Raw genomic sequence first — 18847 nt, 5'->3', positions numbered from 1 at the left:
GGTACCACAAAAAGTGAAGAAATGTTGACAAGGTGCTACATGAAGTAAATGAAAGCTGACATCTATAACAAGGTACTACAAACGACTGAAAGATGACATCTATGGCAAGGTACTATAAGAAGTAAATGAAAGCTGACACCTATGAGAAGGTACTACACGAAGTAAATGAAAGCTGGCATCTATGACAAGGCACTACAAGTGACTGAAAGCTGACATCTATGACAAGGCACTACAAATGACTGAAAGATGACGTCTATAGCAAGGTACTACACGAAGTAAATGAAAGCTGACATCTATGACAAAGCATTACAAGTGACCGAAAGATGACATCTATGGCAAGGTACTTAGAAGCACATAAGAGCTGACATTTATAGCAAGGTACTGTAAGGAACAGGTTATGTAGGTTTCACAAGGTACCTCTGAGAGCTGTCTTCTTTTTTGGAGGAGGCTCAGCCACCTTTTGTCTTTTGTTCTTCAAACTAAAGGCATCTCTTATCTCCTTCATTCGAGTTTTCACAGCATCCGTCCCTGGAGCCCGCTGCTCCTGAACAACCAAAGTTTGCTATTATAATAAAGAATGAAACAAGCACAACATTGTAGCAATACAAATTATCATACGAGCATCATTGCTATTACAAACTGCTGATCATCTATAATTCACACGCTGATAATACTTCAATAAAGCGAGAATGTCATGGATCTCACATCGTTCTGGCCAACTTTTCTTGATCGATCTCTTTGTCAACGCAATGCCTCCTTTACTAGCATCGGCGTGTGTAGCGACATCAAAGACCCATGCTGTGCGTCGCCATGCATTTTATCAGTGTTTGTAGTGACAGAAAATATCCACACTGGTATCCACACATGTATTTCCACAGTACATATAGTGGCAACGAATATCCACAGTGTGTGTAGCTAGTATTTCATTGGTGTGTGTGTAATCAGGCCTTCACTAACATTAGATGAATGTAAGCGGTACTCACATTCCGACCTATCGATTGACCTTTGATTGACTATTGACTTGTACCTAAACAATGATTCGTTTACCACTTAAATTATCATGAAGCATTATTATTATATTATTATTCAATTGAAAAAATTATTTAAAATTTTGTAGCACTTATTGTTACAAGTTGGCTTCTAACATTAAGGGAAGAGATTAAAATGGATGAGGAACAAATAAGAAGTTGCTTGCTCGTCACCAGGCCTCATCTGGTTATTCATTTTACTATTTACCAGAACATGACCTGCCCTCAATTCTACCTTATGTAAAAACAACTCTACTAATGTGAAGTTGTGAGCTCTAAGATCAGACAGACTGACCTTTCTGGATTCATTCTTATGTTTGGCAGGATTGATGAACATATCAAAAGTACCAGAGTCAAGCTTGCCTTGCTTGGACACAGCGGAGGCATGCTCTGGTGAGGTGGGTGCATGTTTAGAGACTTTGGGGTGTGAGGGCTTCCTGTTGGATGCTGTAGGTGAGTGTAGGTTGTGAGGAGACTTGGGTCCTGTAGCTGACAACAGTAATATGAGGTGAGCTTCTCTAAGTACTCCAGATCACAAACTAAGCGTTCAAGGTCACACGCATTAAATACTCAAGGGCGCAGGCTAAGAACCCTATATTGTAAAAACTATACATCCTAGATGTGAACATACAGTCAAAATTCAACATACTACAAACTATACTCAAAAACTACATACTATATTCAACATACTGCACACTAGAATCAACATACTATATTCAACATATTACACACTATATTCAACATACTGCACACTATATTCAACATACTATATTCAACACACTATACTCAACATACTACACACTATATTCAACATACTACACACTATATTCAACATACTATATTCAACATACTACACACTATATTCAACATACTATATTAAACATACTACACACTATATTCAACATACTACACACTATATTCAACATACTATATTCAACATACTACACACTATATTCAACATACTATATTAAACATACTACACACTATATTCAACATACTACACACTATATTCAACATACTGCACACTATAGTCAACATACTGCACACTATATTCAACATACTATATTCAACATACTGCACATTATATTCAACATACTGCACACTATAGTCAACATACTGCACACCATATTCAACATACTATATTCAACATAGTACACACTATATTCCACATACTGCACACTATATTCAACATACTATACATTATATTCAAAATACTACACACTATATTCAACAAACTACACACCATATTCAACAAACTACACACTATATTCAACATACTGCACGCTATATTCAACACGCTTTCAATGTTTGTGTCATATGTTCATTTGTCAAAACTGACATGAGTTTCAGCGAATATTTTCGTCAGAATACATTGTATCTTGTTTTATTTATCCCTCAGCTCTAAATCAATGAAAAATATTTCAAGTAATTACATACAACGTAAATTTAAAATCCTAAATTAATAAAGTAACAATGAGTATAATGGGTTTCTATTGTTACCATATAGACATGGAAAAGTGAGCTTCGCAGTATATAAGTTTAACAGCAAAGTTAGTGATGCGAAACATAACATATTTTCACACAAGATATAGCTTAAATCAACTTGATTTATAAATCCTCGGACAATTTTCACATCTTATTTATAATATCCATCATACTTTTTACTTAAATTTACAGCATGGCTATCTTTTAAAGAAGTTCAGACGTCATAAATTAATTTATTTGTACGTCAAAAGAAGTATTTGTATGTCAAAAAGTTTGTTAAATTGTGAAACGAGGTATGAGTATATGCTGCACTGACCTGCTCTCGGGGACTTCTGGCTAGATGAAGGTCTTCTCCTTCGTGTACCCTTACCACCAGAGCCTGTTAAACACAGTGTTCAATCTTACGACAACTGAGCGACATGATAAACAAACTTCATACACTATGATCAGCGCCGTAGGGCTGGGTGAGGGTTGTAGAGGTCAATGTTAAAGATAACAGACTAATGAAAATGAAAAGAGAGTCGAAAAGTTTAATGACAACAACTACATTGCATCACCCGGTTTTGATCTCAGTTTAGACTAGATGAACTCAGATAAAGAGCAATGAAAATGGTGGACTGCCCAAAAAAAGAAAATATATATCCAGTGCAGCAATATCATCTCAGCTTCACATTTCTATGATCATGTTTCCATACAGCACTATAGTAGAGCCATGGTTGTGCGACGCCTTATGTCATACAACCTTGACATACAACCTTATGTCAAGGTTGGATCTTAATGAGGTAAAGGATTAAATAACTAAGAAGAAAAAGCTGCTACTTCCTGTGGTTTTATTTGTTATGAACATGATACTTATTAATCAACAGCTTTTGTTACTACTGCAACAATCTGTGATACAACAAAATACCCTGCTGCCATTTTTAGTTTCACGCAAAAGCAGACAGGTTAGCGCGTTCCAACATCAACAATTCTGCATGAAGTAATAGGAAAGCAAGGCATACGCGCATGAACAAGTGTGACGCCGTTGGTTTTCAAGGCCGTTTGCATGACACAAAGATGACGCATGGCACGGTTGTTTCGCTTCCAAACAACAACACTGAATCACGACAGAATGAGAGCGACACATCTATTTCCATGTCATCGTTGCAGCACCATATATGGAAGTGTCGCTACACTGTAGCTCTATAGAAACTTAGTATACATGATACTGAGACATCTCTTGGTTAGTCAAGGCTAGTATACATTCCTAGACTCTCAACTCCCTTTCATTTTCGTACTGACATGAATACTGGTTAACTTTCTATTTTGGGTTATTGTCCTCTCATCATCTTTAATCGCAAGACTTAAGGAAGCATAGACAACAACTAAACCAACAGCCTGAAAGTTTGCAACCGAGGGGCTTCAGTCCGCTCCCTGTACTTTAGTCAGGGAGAATTAAAGTTCACATTTGATTGGACCACTTGGGCTTAAAAAATGAAAGCTCACATTTGATTGGACCACTTAGCGAACCCAACATGCACACAATTTAGATACTTTAATTCAGTTGCCCCATGACAGTGGCTTTATATTTCAACTCATGGTGTTTATTTATTTAAATTAAAATTGATCAGGACATTCAATAACATTGTCAAACTTTTGAAGAGACCATGCATTTTAGTGAGCTTCATTTTAAGATCTATCATTACGATTACAATTTTTCACTTTCTTTCATAACTATTATTAGTTTTTATCTACTGTGGATGCACTAACGTTCAGACTTTTTTGGTTACCCAATGCAAAGTTCTGTTGCTGGCAAAGTTCTACTCTGTTATTATGTCTGGTCTTTATGGTGTCAGCTGACCTTTAACTCTGTGACATGCGAGTTGCATAGTACCTCATTTTATCCATTTTCAGTTTCATTTCTGTTGCCATCCCTTTATAATTACATAGCCCATTACTTTCACATTATAGCCTTTGTTCCTAGCAATCTTGCATGTTTGTCTTTTATTCTATTTTACTTACTTCTTGTGTCTATACTTATGTCTTTGCTAGTCTTTTCTTGTCCTTTGCATTGTTTTTAGAGTGTCACAACAGCTTGGTAATGTTAGACTGAGAAAACTGATTCCAAATGAAGTGAGCATTGACTTCTAGTTTACTTCTAACATAATGCATTATGGTGCTAATAAGTCTGTTTAACTTGTGTGTGACTCATAGGAGGCTCAGCCTATTTAGTGCTAAACAATAGGCTGCCAAAGTCAGAGAGTTTTAATCCCTTGTCAGCAACCAAGACCGAGAGAGATGGTAAGTCGCTACACTGTGCAAAAGACTTAGACTAATGAATACCAAGCTCTGATTGGTGGAGGTTTTCTAAGAGCTAAATTGATGTGTTTTCTGGCACCGTAAAAACACTCAGTCTGGACTTACTTGCAGTCCGAGTGACAGTCAGATTCCCTTGGAGTGGCAGCTAGACATTAAGTAAACGCAACAAAATGTCCAGAAAGAACAATTCATGCACTTGAAAAATTTTTAAAGCTTGCTAACAGTCTACTACTGACAACTGTCAGCAGGTTAAGCCATTGTTAATGTGTATCTAGTAGTATGACAAACGAGGCAGCTAAACAGCCATAGCTGAAGAGCAAACTTGAGTTTAAGCGATGCAATTGACAGTGCAACTAGAACAAACTTTATTGCAAAAAACTACTCTTACTCTGGTAACATCAAAGACATTAATTTTGTTAAAAACCTGTATCATATTCGCAAAGGTGAGTGTATAAATATTATTAGATGCTGTAGCAAATGTGTGTGTAGCCTTAGTTCTTAAAGCAAGCTTCCACAGTCACCCTGAACTGTACACTGCACACATCCTATTGCAGAACCCAAACACTGATCGGTGTGTGAATCAAAGGCAATCAAAACGAAACTTGTACACTGGGTGAAGAGCGCTGGTGAAGCGAGTGAAGATTATGAATGATAAATCTTGTTACTGTAAACTGCAAGACCACCAACCAACCCGTGTTCAACACATTGGTAATATTTTCCTGTCTGTCCGATCTGGAAATTCTGATAGACAAGTGGAAACATGCTAATCAACATTAACGGTAAGCTGAGCATTTTGCGCATACCTTCCTCTTCCTCCTCATCTTCTGGCAATGGAAAGCACAAAAATGATCTCTCAAACGATAATAGAATATGTAACCGGCACCATGAGAGACAAGGTTTAATTAGTACCTGAAGCACAGGTATTAGACAGTATCGACAACACTCACAATACCGGTATTGAGAGTACCTCAGTACCAGTAGTACTCTCAGAACTGATAGTACCTACAATACCAGTCGTACCAATAGTACCAGTAGTAACCACCAAACCGGTGGTACCTACAGCACCGGTAGGACCCAGAACCGGTAGTACCTACAGCACCAGTAGTATCTACAGTACTGATAGTACCTACAGTACCAGTAGTACATATGGTACCGGTAATACCCACAGTACCATCAGTGCCCAAAGCATCGGTAGTACCCACAGTATTGATAGTACCTACAATACCGGTAGTACCTACAGTACCAGTAATACCTACAGTGCCGGTAGTACATATGGTACTGGTAATACCCACAGTACCAGCAGTACCCACAGTACAGTAGTACCTACAGTAAACAGTACCAATCAGAGAGTCAGAAGCAAACCTACCTTACTTTGGCTCACATGCTACCAAGTGCCACGCTAGCTGTTGGCTGCGGACTCCATTATTGTAAATATTATAAAACTTTATCATGCTACATTGACAGCTATATCTTGGGGAACAGCATCACGAGGTACTTAAACAGGACCAATAATTTAACAACCAATCAAGTGCAGAGTTAGAAGGCACTGAGGTTATAGGTGGCATCGTTTTTAAGGAACCTAGTCTAGGATTCCTAATCCCTGCCAGACACATTGTTTGTTGCTATTTAAGTAAGGTTTATCATACTTTATTGCTACGGTTACCAAACCATGCATTATTACAGAATATATAAGAAATACCTATTATTTTGCCTAGTCTCTTCAAGGTTGAGATCTTAGCAGCGGAGGGACTCACTGAATGCTTGACCTTTCCACCAGGTGATGCAAGGAATTCAGGTGCAGCTACAAGCATTAATCATGGTGCACAACAATATGTAATGTTAAGACGAAGCTACCGTATACAAAGAGGAGACAACTTACCAAACTTTTATGTAAGAACCTTAGAGAATAAAGATGATGTAGGATGAATTTTCAAATAAAATCAAGTTTTCAAAAGGCGTTTATAAAAGACAGAATCAAAAATACCTGAAAATAACCAGTTATAAAGCATGCTATATTAACAAATAGGCTCGCACTAGTACATGAGTGATTGACTGGAAGCGCCTGTTGCGGTTGAACGAAGACGGTATATGATAGTAACGACACTTGATTCAGCTCCAACCTCAATTGTATGAAAAAGAATCCTAAAACTTCTTTACGCTGGTGAGGATACATTTTATGCAAAAGAACAACACTTTTTCATAATTGCTGCAATCATAATATTTAATTTACTAAGTCAATATAAACTATATATAAATTATATTATAATTATACTATATTAAATTATATCATATATTTATACTAGAAATTCCACTGTCATACAGCCCACAACCAAAGTGATATTGGTAAAAAAAAGAAAGGGTACTGATGGTTGAGAAATGCAATATTAGCAGTCAAATGGCACTGCAGTGCAATAGGATAACTGCAATGGTAGCTGTAATGTACTGGGTGTGGGTGTTATTATATACAACAAATAGCAATAATGAAAGGAAAAGATTATATGTTTATATCTCTCCCCAGCAATAGGAGAAATGCAATATTGGCTAATATTAGAAGTAAAATGCACTGATATTATTAGAATAACCAATATTATTAACATAGTAATAATATAAAACCAATGCACAATTTTGTTTACATTTCAAAACGTCATAGCTAACAATATCACGAAGTTGTGATATTTAAATAGATTTTTAGAAATTCTGTACTACGTAGTCATTGTTCTGTAGTCATCCAAACTTATAATTAGTTATTGTAATAATCTCATAAGAACCGTTAGAAAAGATATTATCGTCATTTTCTTTACTTACACTACGTTGGACATCAGTTAGAATACCAAAGTACTCAAAATTGTATAAAATGTCAGTTACCTTTAAATCGGCCAAAATGAAACGATTTCAGTACTCCTAACTTAATTACAGAAACCTTCAGCAATTCGACAATGCTATAGACTGGTGAAATCTGCACATTATTTTTTTCGTGAAATGTGCACGACTTAATCGTTTTATTCTCTGTCGCTCGGCGTTTTAATTTCCGGTCGTAGCTCTGATAAAAGTGAGGCTTAGCAAGTTCTAATAACGATTTTCGGCCAAATAAACCTGTCTATTTATGTATAATCCGATCAGATGGGTTAGTTTTAGGAATTTGCGGTAACCTTTCAAAGGCTTGGTAACATATTTAAATAGGTTTATATGTGTTTTGTATCATTATTATACTTAAATGACTTTACTGAAAAATAGTTAAATTTGTTGATAGGATTTTTTTACAAGGGTTTGGTGACGGCCGTTAACGGATAATTTTTTGGGAGTTGTGTGCACATGTGCATTTATCATAAATCTCCAAAACCAATCGCTTTCGCTCGTGTTTGGTCGTGGGATTATAAATATATAAAACAAATGTATTATATTAGTATATTGAATTTTCCAAATTGTCTGAGGAGTAAAATGTTGACAATTCACGTTCACATTCAGTAAACAATTCATACACAGACCTAAGTAAAACAAAAAGGAAATTAATGAGATAGTAGCACGCAACTCCAAATCTACTATACTTTTTTAAAGAACTACTAAATACAGTGGATTGTACGATTGATCAAAAAAAGGTGATGAGTTTGACAGGTTCACTGATAAGTGCCAGAACTCATTAAAATCGCAACCGACATTGATAGAGTACGCAAAAGGCTTTTAAAAAAGACGATTTCGTGGATGACCATTGCATTTAGTTCAGTCCAGAAGAAAAACTTTAGCAAACAGCAACGCAGAATTTGGACATTTCGGTATTACATACATTCCGTATTCATGAAATCTATAGCGAGTAATATTGATATCAGTAGATGTCCAGAGACACCTGTTATCGCTGGCAAAGTGACGCTCACCGCCAAGTGGCCTCTTGTCCCTGAGGGCTGTGTAGAACTGCGTAATGTAAGAAACCATGAAAAGCTTGTCTGGCTCCTCACTAGACATAATCTCTTCCGGTGTGAGCATGGGCAGAATGCCTACATGAAAAGGTAAAAAGACAACTACATGAGCAGAGTACATGTGTAAAAGGGTGAGAAGACAACTGCACAGGATAGAATACCTGCACGAAATGATAAGAAAACTACATGGGCCGAATATCAGTGCGAAATGGTGAGAAGGCAACTACACAGAAAAGAAAACTTGCAAAAAAGGTAGAGATGACCACTACATGAGAAAGACTGTAGTGGAGACACGTAGTTGTCTTCTCACCACTACCACGGTGAAAAGACAACTACGCAAGCAGAGCAAACCCTAAGACCCTTCAATTTGAATACTAGGCGTCAGCACCTCTGCCCATTTTTAACAGCTTCTTACATAAACAACAAGTAATCATATAAAACCTTAGTAGTAGGAATTATCCCAACATGCTCACTAGAGAGAGAGGACAACTCGTAGATTTGAAAAAGGAAGAAGTGGTAAAAGAGAACAAGCGAATCAATACTAACCCCAGTTAAACTCGGCAACATTGAATGCATTGGTGAGTCGATTGAGGACACTGAGATCTTCAAGATTGTCAACAGGAAGTTTATCAGGAGCGTAAAGATGAATAAGTAGAGAGAAAAGTCGACCGTCCTTCCAACTGCTCGTCAAATCATGCACCTCACAACGAACCTGTAAAGGACATTTTCAATTTCTTAATTAGTAATTCCTCATATATAGCCTATGAAAGCTGATACAATCATTACACTTATCAGACATAAATTAGTAGCCAGCGATATCTCACCTCACTTGGAAGAAGTAGAAATTTCTTGTTACACCAGCGCAGCAGACGATTTTGATCCGCCATAATATCATAAGTTCTCGCGCGCTTGGCGGGTATTTCAACAGGCTCCAAATCATTTAAATTGATAGTTTCAGTCGTATCATACAATTGCCTAACCTGTATGCACTTGAGTGCCTGCGTGTTGCAGTGCTTGTACCTGCAAGATAAAGACTGTCTTTACATGCCAGTATGTTAGTAGGTATGCTTGCACTTTGCACTGAACATATGTCTGCAGACAGATGCCACAATTGGATAACATAACGGTGATGTTGATTGGCTAATACAATCATACCTTGAGCATACGAATGTCCCAGCCTCGAGCATACGAATGTCCCAACAATATTTCCAAAGTGAAATTTCAACAAGCCAAATTTTGAGCAAGTTTTTGGAGATACTAGACAAATTTGAGATACGAGCGTATGAAACAGTTCTTGATGCAAGGGCTAGCCGGCCGAGTGTGAGAGAAACACTGCAACAAATCTCCTACGAACATCACATCGTTCGGTCTTTCAAGAACAGCATTGCTCAATATATTTCATCAGATCAGTTTAAAAATGTTTCTAAAAGGCCGGCTAAAAACGAAGGGGAAATTCAGGCAAAAAAAGCCCAACTTAAAATTAAGTTTAATGTAACGTAAGATTAAAACTTATTTAAGTTTAATTTAAAGTTTATGTTGTGCAGCTTCGTAAAAGTCTAGCGAATGTGTTGCTATCAAGTCTCTCGCACACTGCTGTTAGCAGCTACCATGTCTAGAAGGTAAGAGCTCCATACAGTCCTGTACCGAATGTGTTGCTATCAAGTCTCTCCCACACTGCTGTTAGCAGCTACCATGTCTAGAAGGTAAGACCTCCATACAGTCCTGTACCGAATGTGTTGCTATCAAGTCTCTCGCACACTGCTGTTAGCAGCTACCATGTCTAGAAGGTAAGACCTCCATACAGTCCTGTACCGAATGTGCTGCTATCAAGTCTCTCGCACACTGCTGTTAGCAGCTACCATGTCTAGAAGGTAAGACCTCCATACAGTCCTGTACCGAATGTGTTGCTATCAAGTCTCTCGCACACTGCTGTTAGCAGCTACCATGTCTAGAAGGTAAGACCTCCATACAGTCCTGTACCGAATGTGTTGCTATCAAGTCTCTCGCACACTGCTGTTAGCAGCTACCATGTCTAGAAGGTAAGACCTCCATACAGTCCTGTACCGAATGTGCTGCTATCAAGTCTCTCGCACACTGCTGTTAGCAGCTACCATGTCTAGAAGGTAAGACCTCCATACAGTCCTGTACCGAATGTGTTGCTATCAAGTCTCTCGCACACTGCTGTTAGCGGCTACCATGTCTAGAAGGTAAGACCTCCATACAGTCCTGTACCGAATGTGTTGCTATCAAGTCTCTCGCACACTGCTGTTAGCAGCTACCATGTCTAGAAGGTAAGACCTCCATACAGTCCTGTACCGAATGTGCTGCTATCAAGTCTCTCGCACACTGCTGTTAGCAGCTACCATGTCTAGAAGGTAAGAGCTCCATACAGTCCTGTACCGAATGTGTTGCTATCAAGTCTCTCGCACACTGCTGTTAGCAGCTACCATGTCTAGAAGGTAAGACCTCCATACAGTCCTGTACCGAATGTGTTGCTATCAAGTCTCTCGCACACTGCTGTTAGCAGCTACCATGTCTAGAAGGTAAGACCTCCATACAGTCCTGTACCGAATGTGTTGCTATCAAGTCTCTCGCACACTGCTGTTAGCAGCTACCATGTCTAGAAGGTAAGACCTCCATACAGTCCTGTACCAAACATGCTGCTATCAAGTCTCTCGCACACTGCTGTTAGCAGCTACTATGTCTAGAAGGTAAGAGCTCCATACAGTCCTGTACATGATAATGTTATATTTTATTGCAGATAATAATCACTAGATTATGTTACTTTATGAGCGTAGGTGGTAAATTAAAACAATATATTATTAAAAACACATTTTTCCATTGTAATATTCTGTTTTTAGGTGGCTTTTTCAAAAGATGGGAATGAATTAAATTGGATTTATTTTATGGATTTTATTTTATTTAAAATATCGCTTTGAAATACAAAAGAATTGACGTACGAGCTCGGTCCCGGAATGCATTAAGCTGGTATGTCAAGGTATGACTGTATTCAGTGTATAAACATACCCCACTAGAGAGAAATATAAAGGAAAATTACCTGGTGATGGGATTAATTGTATAGGAATTAAAACTCTTGGAGAGTGACTCTGCCGTAGTTTGAGAAAGAAGCATATACACACTTTCCCTTTCCGCAAGCACCTGCAGTGGACTGACAGCTCCCGAGGCCCATGACTTGACAGCCCATGCGGAGTCCAAACAGGCCAAAAAACCACGAGCGCAGCCACTGCCTAAAGGACATTAGATGAAGCGTGAAATACCTTACAGTCCCATCAAATGGCTTCGCTGAAACCTGAGCAAATTTAATATTCTAAACTCTCAGGCTAGCTAATACCTAGGTAGCAAACTGCTACTTGCTGCTTTAAGCCTAAAGAATCCATTATTTATTGGTCAGCATCTCTGGTCTGTCATTATTTATTATGATCAGTAGGTCAGTGGTTTGAATCACAGAAGGACCATTATTGGTGTTAGGAACAGCATCCAGCAGCAATTGCTTCTGTGCCAAGATGGTCACAGAATATACAGTTCCAGGATAATTCTGGTTTGGAATAAAGTGCCATACATGCAGCAGAGAGGGAATAAATCTTGGTAATGAAAATTTTCATAAATTTTCCTCCGTTTTATATTACAATATACGTTAATTGATTACATAGTGCCAAAGTAAAATCAACTATCTAAAGAATAGCTAACAAACATCTCTACAATGCTTTTCAAATTGGTAAGTGATTACAAAAGTACATGAATACAAGAGGACAAAACTCCCAAGTTAATGCAACACTATTCTACAAGTGCCCTGATCTATCACTATGATGATTAGTGTTTAGAGAGATTTTAATTTTTAACATCAAAAAAGTGTTACTTTGTTATGTTATATGACAATATATTATTATTTTAATATATTATAGTATAATCCATTAATATATAGTATTATTATTAATTTATTATTGCACATTTACTAATGTGTCTAAAACGTATACGTTATTACAATATGTTAATACATTATATTATTGCACATTTACTAATGTGTTTAAAATGTATATATGTTCTTACAATATGTTAGTATAATATATTATTGCACATTTACTAATGTGTCTAAAACGTATATATGTTATTACAATATGTTAGTATAATATATTAATGCACATTTGCTAATGCGTCTAAAACGTATAATGTATATGTTATTACAATATGTTAGTATAGTATATTATTGCACATTTACTAATGTGTCTAAAACTTATATGTTATTACAAAATGTTAGTATAATATATTATTGAACATTTACTAATGCGTCTAAAACGTATATGTTATTACAATATGTTAGTATAATATACTATTGCACATTTACTGTGTCTAAAACGTATAATGTATATGTTATTACAATATGCTAGTATAGTATATTATTGCATATTTACTAATGTGTCTAAAACGAATATGTTATTACAAAATGTTAGTATAATATATTATTGAACATTTACTAATGTGTCTAAAACGTATATATATGTTATTACAATATGTTAGTATAATATATTATTGCACATTTACTAATGGTATCTATATCAGGAACAGGAAGCAAAATAGCAAATCGAATAAATAAATGCTTTTTTTAGAAACACACTCTGATATGTGATACAAGACAGGAACTTTTTATCTCATTCATTTATGAAATTTGGTCTTGTAGAGATTTACTAGTTCCTAATAATAACAATTTTTCTGTTTTGATTATACCTCCCTTCGACTGAACTTAACATATATATTTTAACATAGTTATAAGGCTGAGGTTTCCTATAACCACAGCTCTACATAGTGAAATAGGTTAAAGGTTGACTTGCAACAAAATTCTCATTACAGTTATTTGGTACCAACAGATTCACCATGTCTTACTCTGTTGTGTTGTAGGTGCCAAATATGTGGAAATGTGATTACAAGCTCTTGAAAGTGCAAAAATGAAAAGCTGCCGTAGATTGGAATCTTTTTATTTCTCTGACGTAGTCATGATAGTTTGGTTATTGTCTTGTCACATGATGTTCTCACGTGAATTGAAAGGCCCATAAAAAGCTCAATATAAAACTTATCGTAGCACTAGTTTATGACAAACACTTCGGGTTTTACCGAAGACCCCGTATCAAATATAGATGCTCGCTACTTTACAGTTTTGTTTCGGCTTGAACTAATCGTCAAGTCGTAATCTGATCATGTGACCCAATACTTCGCAAATAATTTCTGCAGCACTTTTCGAGTATCACAGGTGACCAACAGGCTTGTCATGATTATCAGACAATGATATGTACTCCTTCGAGCTAAGGTTAAAAAGTTTAACAAATGTCTATGGTAAGTTATAAGATATCAGTGCTAAAAGTGACAGCATTACAATGACGATAAAATAGACGCGTAAGAACAATAGACATGGTTTTATTGAATGCGTGGAGTATATTTGTGAAAATATTTCGACGAATAAGGTTGCATGAAAGTGTAAACAGAAACCATCTACCACAGCTACGTCACATTTGAGCCGTTTTGGAAAGAGAATCCAAACTACGGCGGTCTCGTGTGGCTGCGATTAACTGTTCGTTTTTGAGCTTTTAAGAGCTTGTAATCACATTCCCACATATTTTGCACCTACAACACAACAGAGTAAAACATGGTGAATCTTTTCATATCAAATAACTGTAATGTGAATTTTGTTGCAAGTCAATCTTTATGTTGGAGTATACAGCCCACTACTACTATCCACTCAGTGACTCGCCTATTGATACATACCTGTTGGCCAGAAGGGTTCCAGTAGAGAGTCGCCCACTATGGTGACGAGCAACTTCCTGCCGTATCGCTCCATAGCTCGACTTGAGTAGTCAGCAGCGAAGAGTGACGTGAAGTCAAACATGGCAATATCAGGCTGCAAGAAGGTAAGGCTATGAAGAACGAATTATCTTTATAAGAAAGGTCAAGGATTTTTGAAAGCATTAATTTCAAATACTTTATTCAATTGGTCTACAGGTGGATTGGATTGCCTATTTCGTTATAGTGGCCTCAGTTCCAGCAAATATAGAGCCTCAGATCCAGCATCTACAGAACTGAATTTTTAACAGCTACACACGTCATTGGAGTGGATACTTGAATTAACCTGCTCTTGCACAGATTAATTCAAGTATTTATATTAAACAACACAGAATTTTAAAGTAATTTTTTTGCGATAGCCACAAACTTGTCATCAACTCATGTAAACTTACATGTAAACTCACATGTAAACTCACATGTAAACTCACATGTACACCCACATGTGAACTCACATGTAAACCCACATGTAAACTCACATGTAAACCCACATGTAAACTCACATGTAAACCCACATGTAAATTCACATGTAAACTCATATGTAAACTCATGTAAACTCACATGTAAACTCACATGTAAACCTACATGTAAACTAACATGTAAACCCACATGTAAATTCACATGTAAACTCATATGTAAACTCATGTAAACTCACATGTAAACTCACATGTAAACCCACATGTAAACTCACATGTAAACCCACATGTAAACTCACATGTAAACTCACATGTAAACTCACATGTAAACCCACATGTAAATTCACATGTAAACTCACATGTAAATTCACATGTAAACTCACATGTAAACCCACATGTAAATTCACATGTAAACCCACATGTAAATTCACATGTTAACTCATATGTAAACTCATGTAAACTCACATGTAAACTCACATGTAAACCCACATGTAAACTCACATGTAAACCCACATGTAAACTCACATGTAAACTCACATGTAAACTCACATGTAAACCCACATGTAAATTCACATGTAAACTCACATGTAAATTCACATGTAAACTCACATGTAAACTCACATGTAAACCCACATGTAAATTCACATGTAAACCCACATGTAAATTCACATGTAAACTCATATGTAAACTCGCATGTAAATTCATATGTAAACTCATTTGTTCATATATAATTTGGTACAAATCAAAAATGGGCAATTGAATTAACATGCTTGCTGGAGCAGGCCTTAAGGCTCAACTCACAAATGAATTGAGTCTCTGATATATTTTACTTACTGTATAATTGTATTGACTCGGAGCATCCTACCAGTAAAATTGAATTGAATCTCGTCTTTTCTGTCATTATAAATAAATTGACTCGATTCTCTGTTTTCAATAAGCAAAACGACTTGAATCAAAGACTTCCCTCACGAATACATCCTTTCCGTGTACCTTTACGTATTATTACTATTTCTATATCTATGATTATTACTGTACAGACAAAAATCTATCACAGACAGTGATAGCCCGAGTAAACCAATTTATCATTTGATGCCCACTGAAGAGAAGATGTCAGTGTAGTCAATGTTGCCCGCTGCACACATTTCCACAAGACATCGGTATCACGGCATATATTTTATTGGTCAATACTCTTTACTATGTACTAATATAACATAGTCCTACGATTTGCCTGCATACTGACAATAAGCTTAGCTACGCCGTTTTGATTTGTTAGCTAACTTTGTTAGCCATATATGCTCTGAAAGGTCAGAAAGTTCACCCAAAAAGGTATGTTTTTGTAAACAGGGACCTAATAATATTTTTGCTAGTGAAAGTCCTTCCTGGTCAAGTTGAAAAAATGATAGCATTTTTCTTGTGTAGCCGGTTTCACCAATGATATACAGCCCCCCCCCCCCAAGGATAGGCGATGGCTATCATATGGGCGGGGTTTAATGATCGTGCTCTGTTAGGATTGTACTAGCCTAGGTTTCGGAGCTAACACAATTCTCGTGGGGCGGTCGCATTGCCTTGATAGGCATTGGAAAACACAACTCGCTGTTATCGTGTCTTTAGCTCATTCAGTCAGCAGACCCCGCGGTTCACAATAGCAAACCTTGAATTTCTACAATGTAGGGGTGATACCTAACTAAAAAAATGGATCCATGGAACATAAAACATTTCAAATTATCTACTTTTACTAATTTTGAAATTGGTAGGTGTCGTAGTATATGCTTAAAGTTAAAAATAATTTACCCAAAATCACCCGAACAACACCGTTTCTTTCCTAGTTTTTGATTAATATTTTGCTACCCCTAATATAAAATGACAAAGTTTTTTATCGTTGCCACATTGCTTTACCTGGTCAATAAGATGGGACAACAGGCAAAGCTGTGGAGTCTAGTTTTCATACTCAAAATCTAAACATAAAACCGAATTTGGGATATTTTAAGATTGCGACTATTAATATCGTGAATGCTTGTGAATGGCCACTTTATTTGACAACAAAATGAAACCAACAGATCAGTAAAATAACCACTATAATTGTTCATATTATTTGTAAATTTACAAGGGGCTTTATTCAGCATATTTGTTTGTTCGGTGCCGTGTTCGGGTTCATCCCAACAGAGCTCAATCCTTAAGCCCCGCCCACATGATGCCGTCGCCTATCCTTGTGGGGGCTGTATATCATTGGTTTCACTAAACTACATAAATATTGAACATTCCTTTTGTTTGGCAAATGCATTGATTCTAGTGCAGAACTTTTTTTCGATTCCAAAAAACTGTAAATTAAAGCTCCATGACAGAAAACTCTAGCTTTTACAGCAAAAATAATGAGTGTAGAAGAGCAAACAGAATAGACATTATCTATGAACCAATCGAGATCAAACAATGCGTTACTGATGTTAAGCATGTTGGCTAATTTTTGCACTTTTTCAAAGATTTTTGAAATTTTGCATCACGAAGACTGCTGTAATGCTGTAGGTCACCCATTCCTGTAACCTACAGCATTACTTGAATAGCAAAGGCCAACATGCTTATTTACTGACCTGTCCAAACTGGTTGTGAGCGAACTGGAGGTTAGGAAGCTTGTGATTGGTTGAGACATCAGCAGCCTCTCGAGCGTAGTTTTGCAGCGCCTCCTGGTTGACATTATCCCGGGAGAGAAGTCTACATAAATGAGCAGTAGGAGAACATAACTATCAATTCTGAAATCAAGGGCCAAAGTTAGCAAATAAAAAGCAACAGAAAACATACTTGATTGTATCTCTATGATCTTGCAGCAGAACTCCTTTCTCAAGTAGGGAATGTTTCTTCGCAGTCATAACAAAGTAGTGAGTAGCATCTTTGTAATAAACGATATTCTCTAAGTCTATGCCAGTTTGAGCAGTTAGGTCCTGCAACAACATGTTTTATTGCTAATATAAAATATGTCCAAAGAGAAAACAACTCCACAAACAGTGAAAAGTTATTAAAGTTCTGAGTCGTCTTACTCTCCATAGGAAAAGTGCTAGCAGTCGTGATATTAAATTTTGTTTAAAAGTTACACTCTCTTATGAGTTCCTAAATGGGGTAAGCATAGTGTATGACGCCGTGGAGTTGTGTTCACTTGCAATTGAAGCTACTATAAAAGAAAGCAAGAGTTGAAAAAAAATTGAATAACTATAACATTAACTGCAAAATTTGTGAATATTCGAAGACAAACCAGTAGAATGTAAACCCGAGAGCTAATCAGATTGAAAGCAAGATTACACCGATGAAAAGCGTAATAATTAATAAAATGGATCAGTTGTGATGAGACATGTTTATAACTATCAGAATAGAAACAGTACGAATCTACCAGTCGATCAAAAGACCCAACAATGTTAAATGCTGATGTTAAGGTCACTGAACACAGCAAAATAGTAACTATAAGTACTCTAAATATATAGTTACACAGAGATACATTTATTAAAAAATAGATGCATAAGAACTGAAATTTCTTCAATTTTGTTATTTTAAATATATTCATATCCACATTTATTATATATTTTTATTTCCCACTGGTGCATACAGAGTATGCTCTCATTGACATCAATATTACCTTAAATTTACCTCTATTTGAATGCCACCTCCATTTGACCGCCACCCTGAGAGAAAGGTGGAAAAGTAGAGCACCCTGGCGTTCAATAAGATGTTTTATGGTAAGTTCTGTTTACAAAAACACAATATAACACAAGGTTCTATTAGTGACGAGCGTCATTATTAGAATTTTATAAGTTAGAGAATTTGACAAAGCCAGTTTTATGGCAGAATTATAGGCATAGAATGAAACGGAGACAGCAAT

At 36.6% G+C, this 18847-nt stretch overlaps 1 protein-coding gene across 10 annotated transcripts in view; it reads right to left on the bottom strand.

Annotated features, from left to right (window-relative positions):
* Nucleotides 1-18847, bottom strand: part of LOC137397925 (F-actin-monooxygenase mical1-like) — a 79502-nt gene that overhangs the window by 42953 nt on the left and 17702 nt on the right. For all 10 annotated transcript variants that reach the window (XR_010978931.1, XM_068084005.1, XM_068083997.1 and 7 more), the window contains exons 8-18: nt 17779-17918; nt 17571-17691; nt 14498-14630; nt 11781-11970; nt 9547-9742; nt 9269-9434; nt 8681-8800; nt 6511-6612; nt 2830-2892; nt 1324-1517; nt 418-544 (exon numbers count right to left, since the gene is read on the bottom strand). Coding sequence is in view for 9 of the 10 variants with exons in the window: in XM_068084005.1 (XP_067940106.1) it covers nt 418-544; nt 1324-1517; nt 2830-2892; nt 6511-6612; nt 8681-8800; nt 9269-9434; nt 9547-9742; nt 11781-11970; nt 14498-14630; nt 17571-17691; nt 17779-17918 (1552 nt within the window). In the remaining variant the exon portion in view is untranslated. The remainder of the gene's footprint in view (nt 1-417; nt 545-1323; nt 1518-2829; nt 2893-6510; nt 6613-8680; nt 8801-9268; nt 9435-9546; nt 9743-11780; nt 11971-14497; nt 14631-17570; nt 17692-17778; nt 17919-18847) is intronic.

This window comes from Watersipora subatra, chromosome 6 (assembly GCF_963576615.1).
Source record: "Watersipora subatra chromosome 6, tzWatSuba1.1, whole genome shotgun sequence".
NCBI lineage: Eukaryota > Metazoa > Bryozoa > Gymnolaemata > Cheilostomatida > Watersiporidae > Watersipora > Watersipora subatra.
Note: the sequence above shows the minus strand (reverse complement) of the source record. Positions and strands in the feature narration are given on the sequence as shown.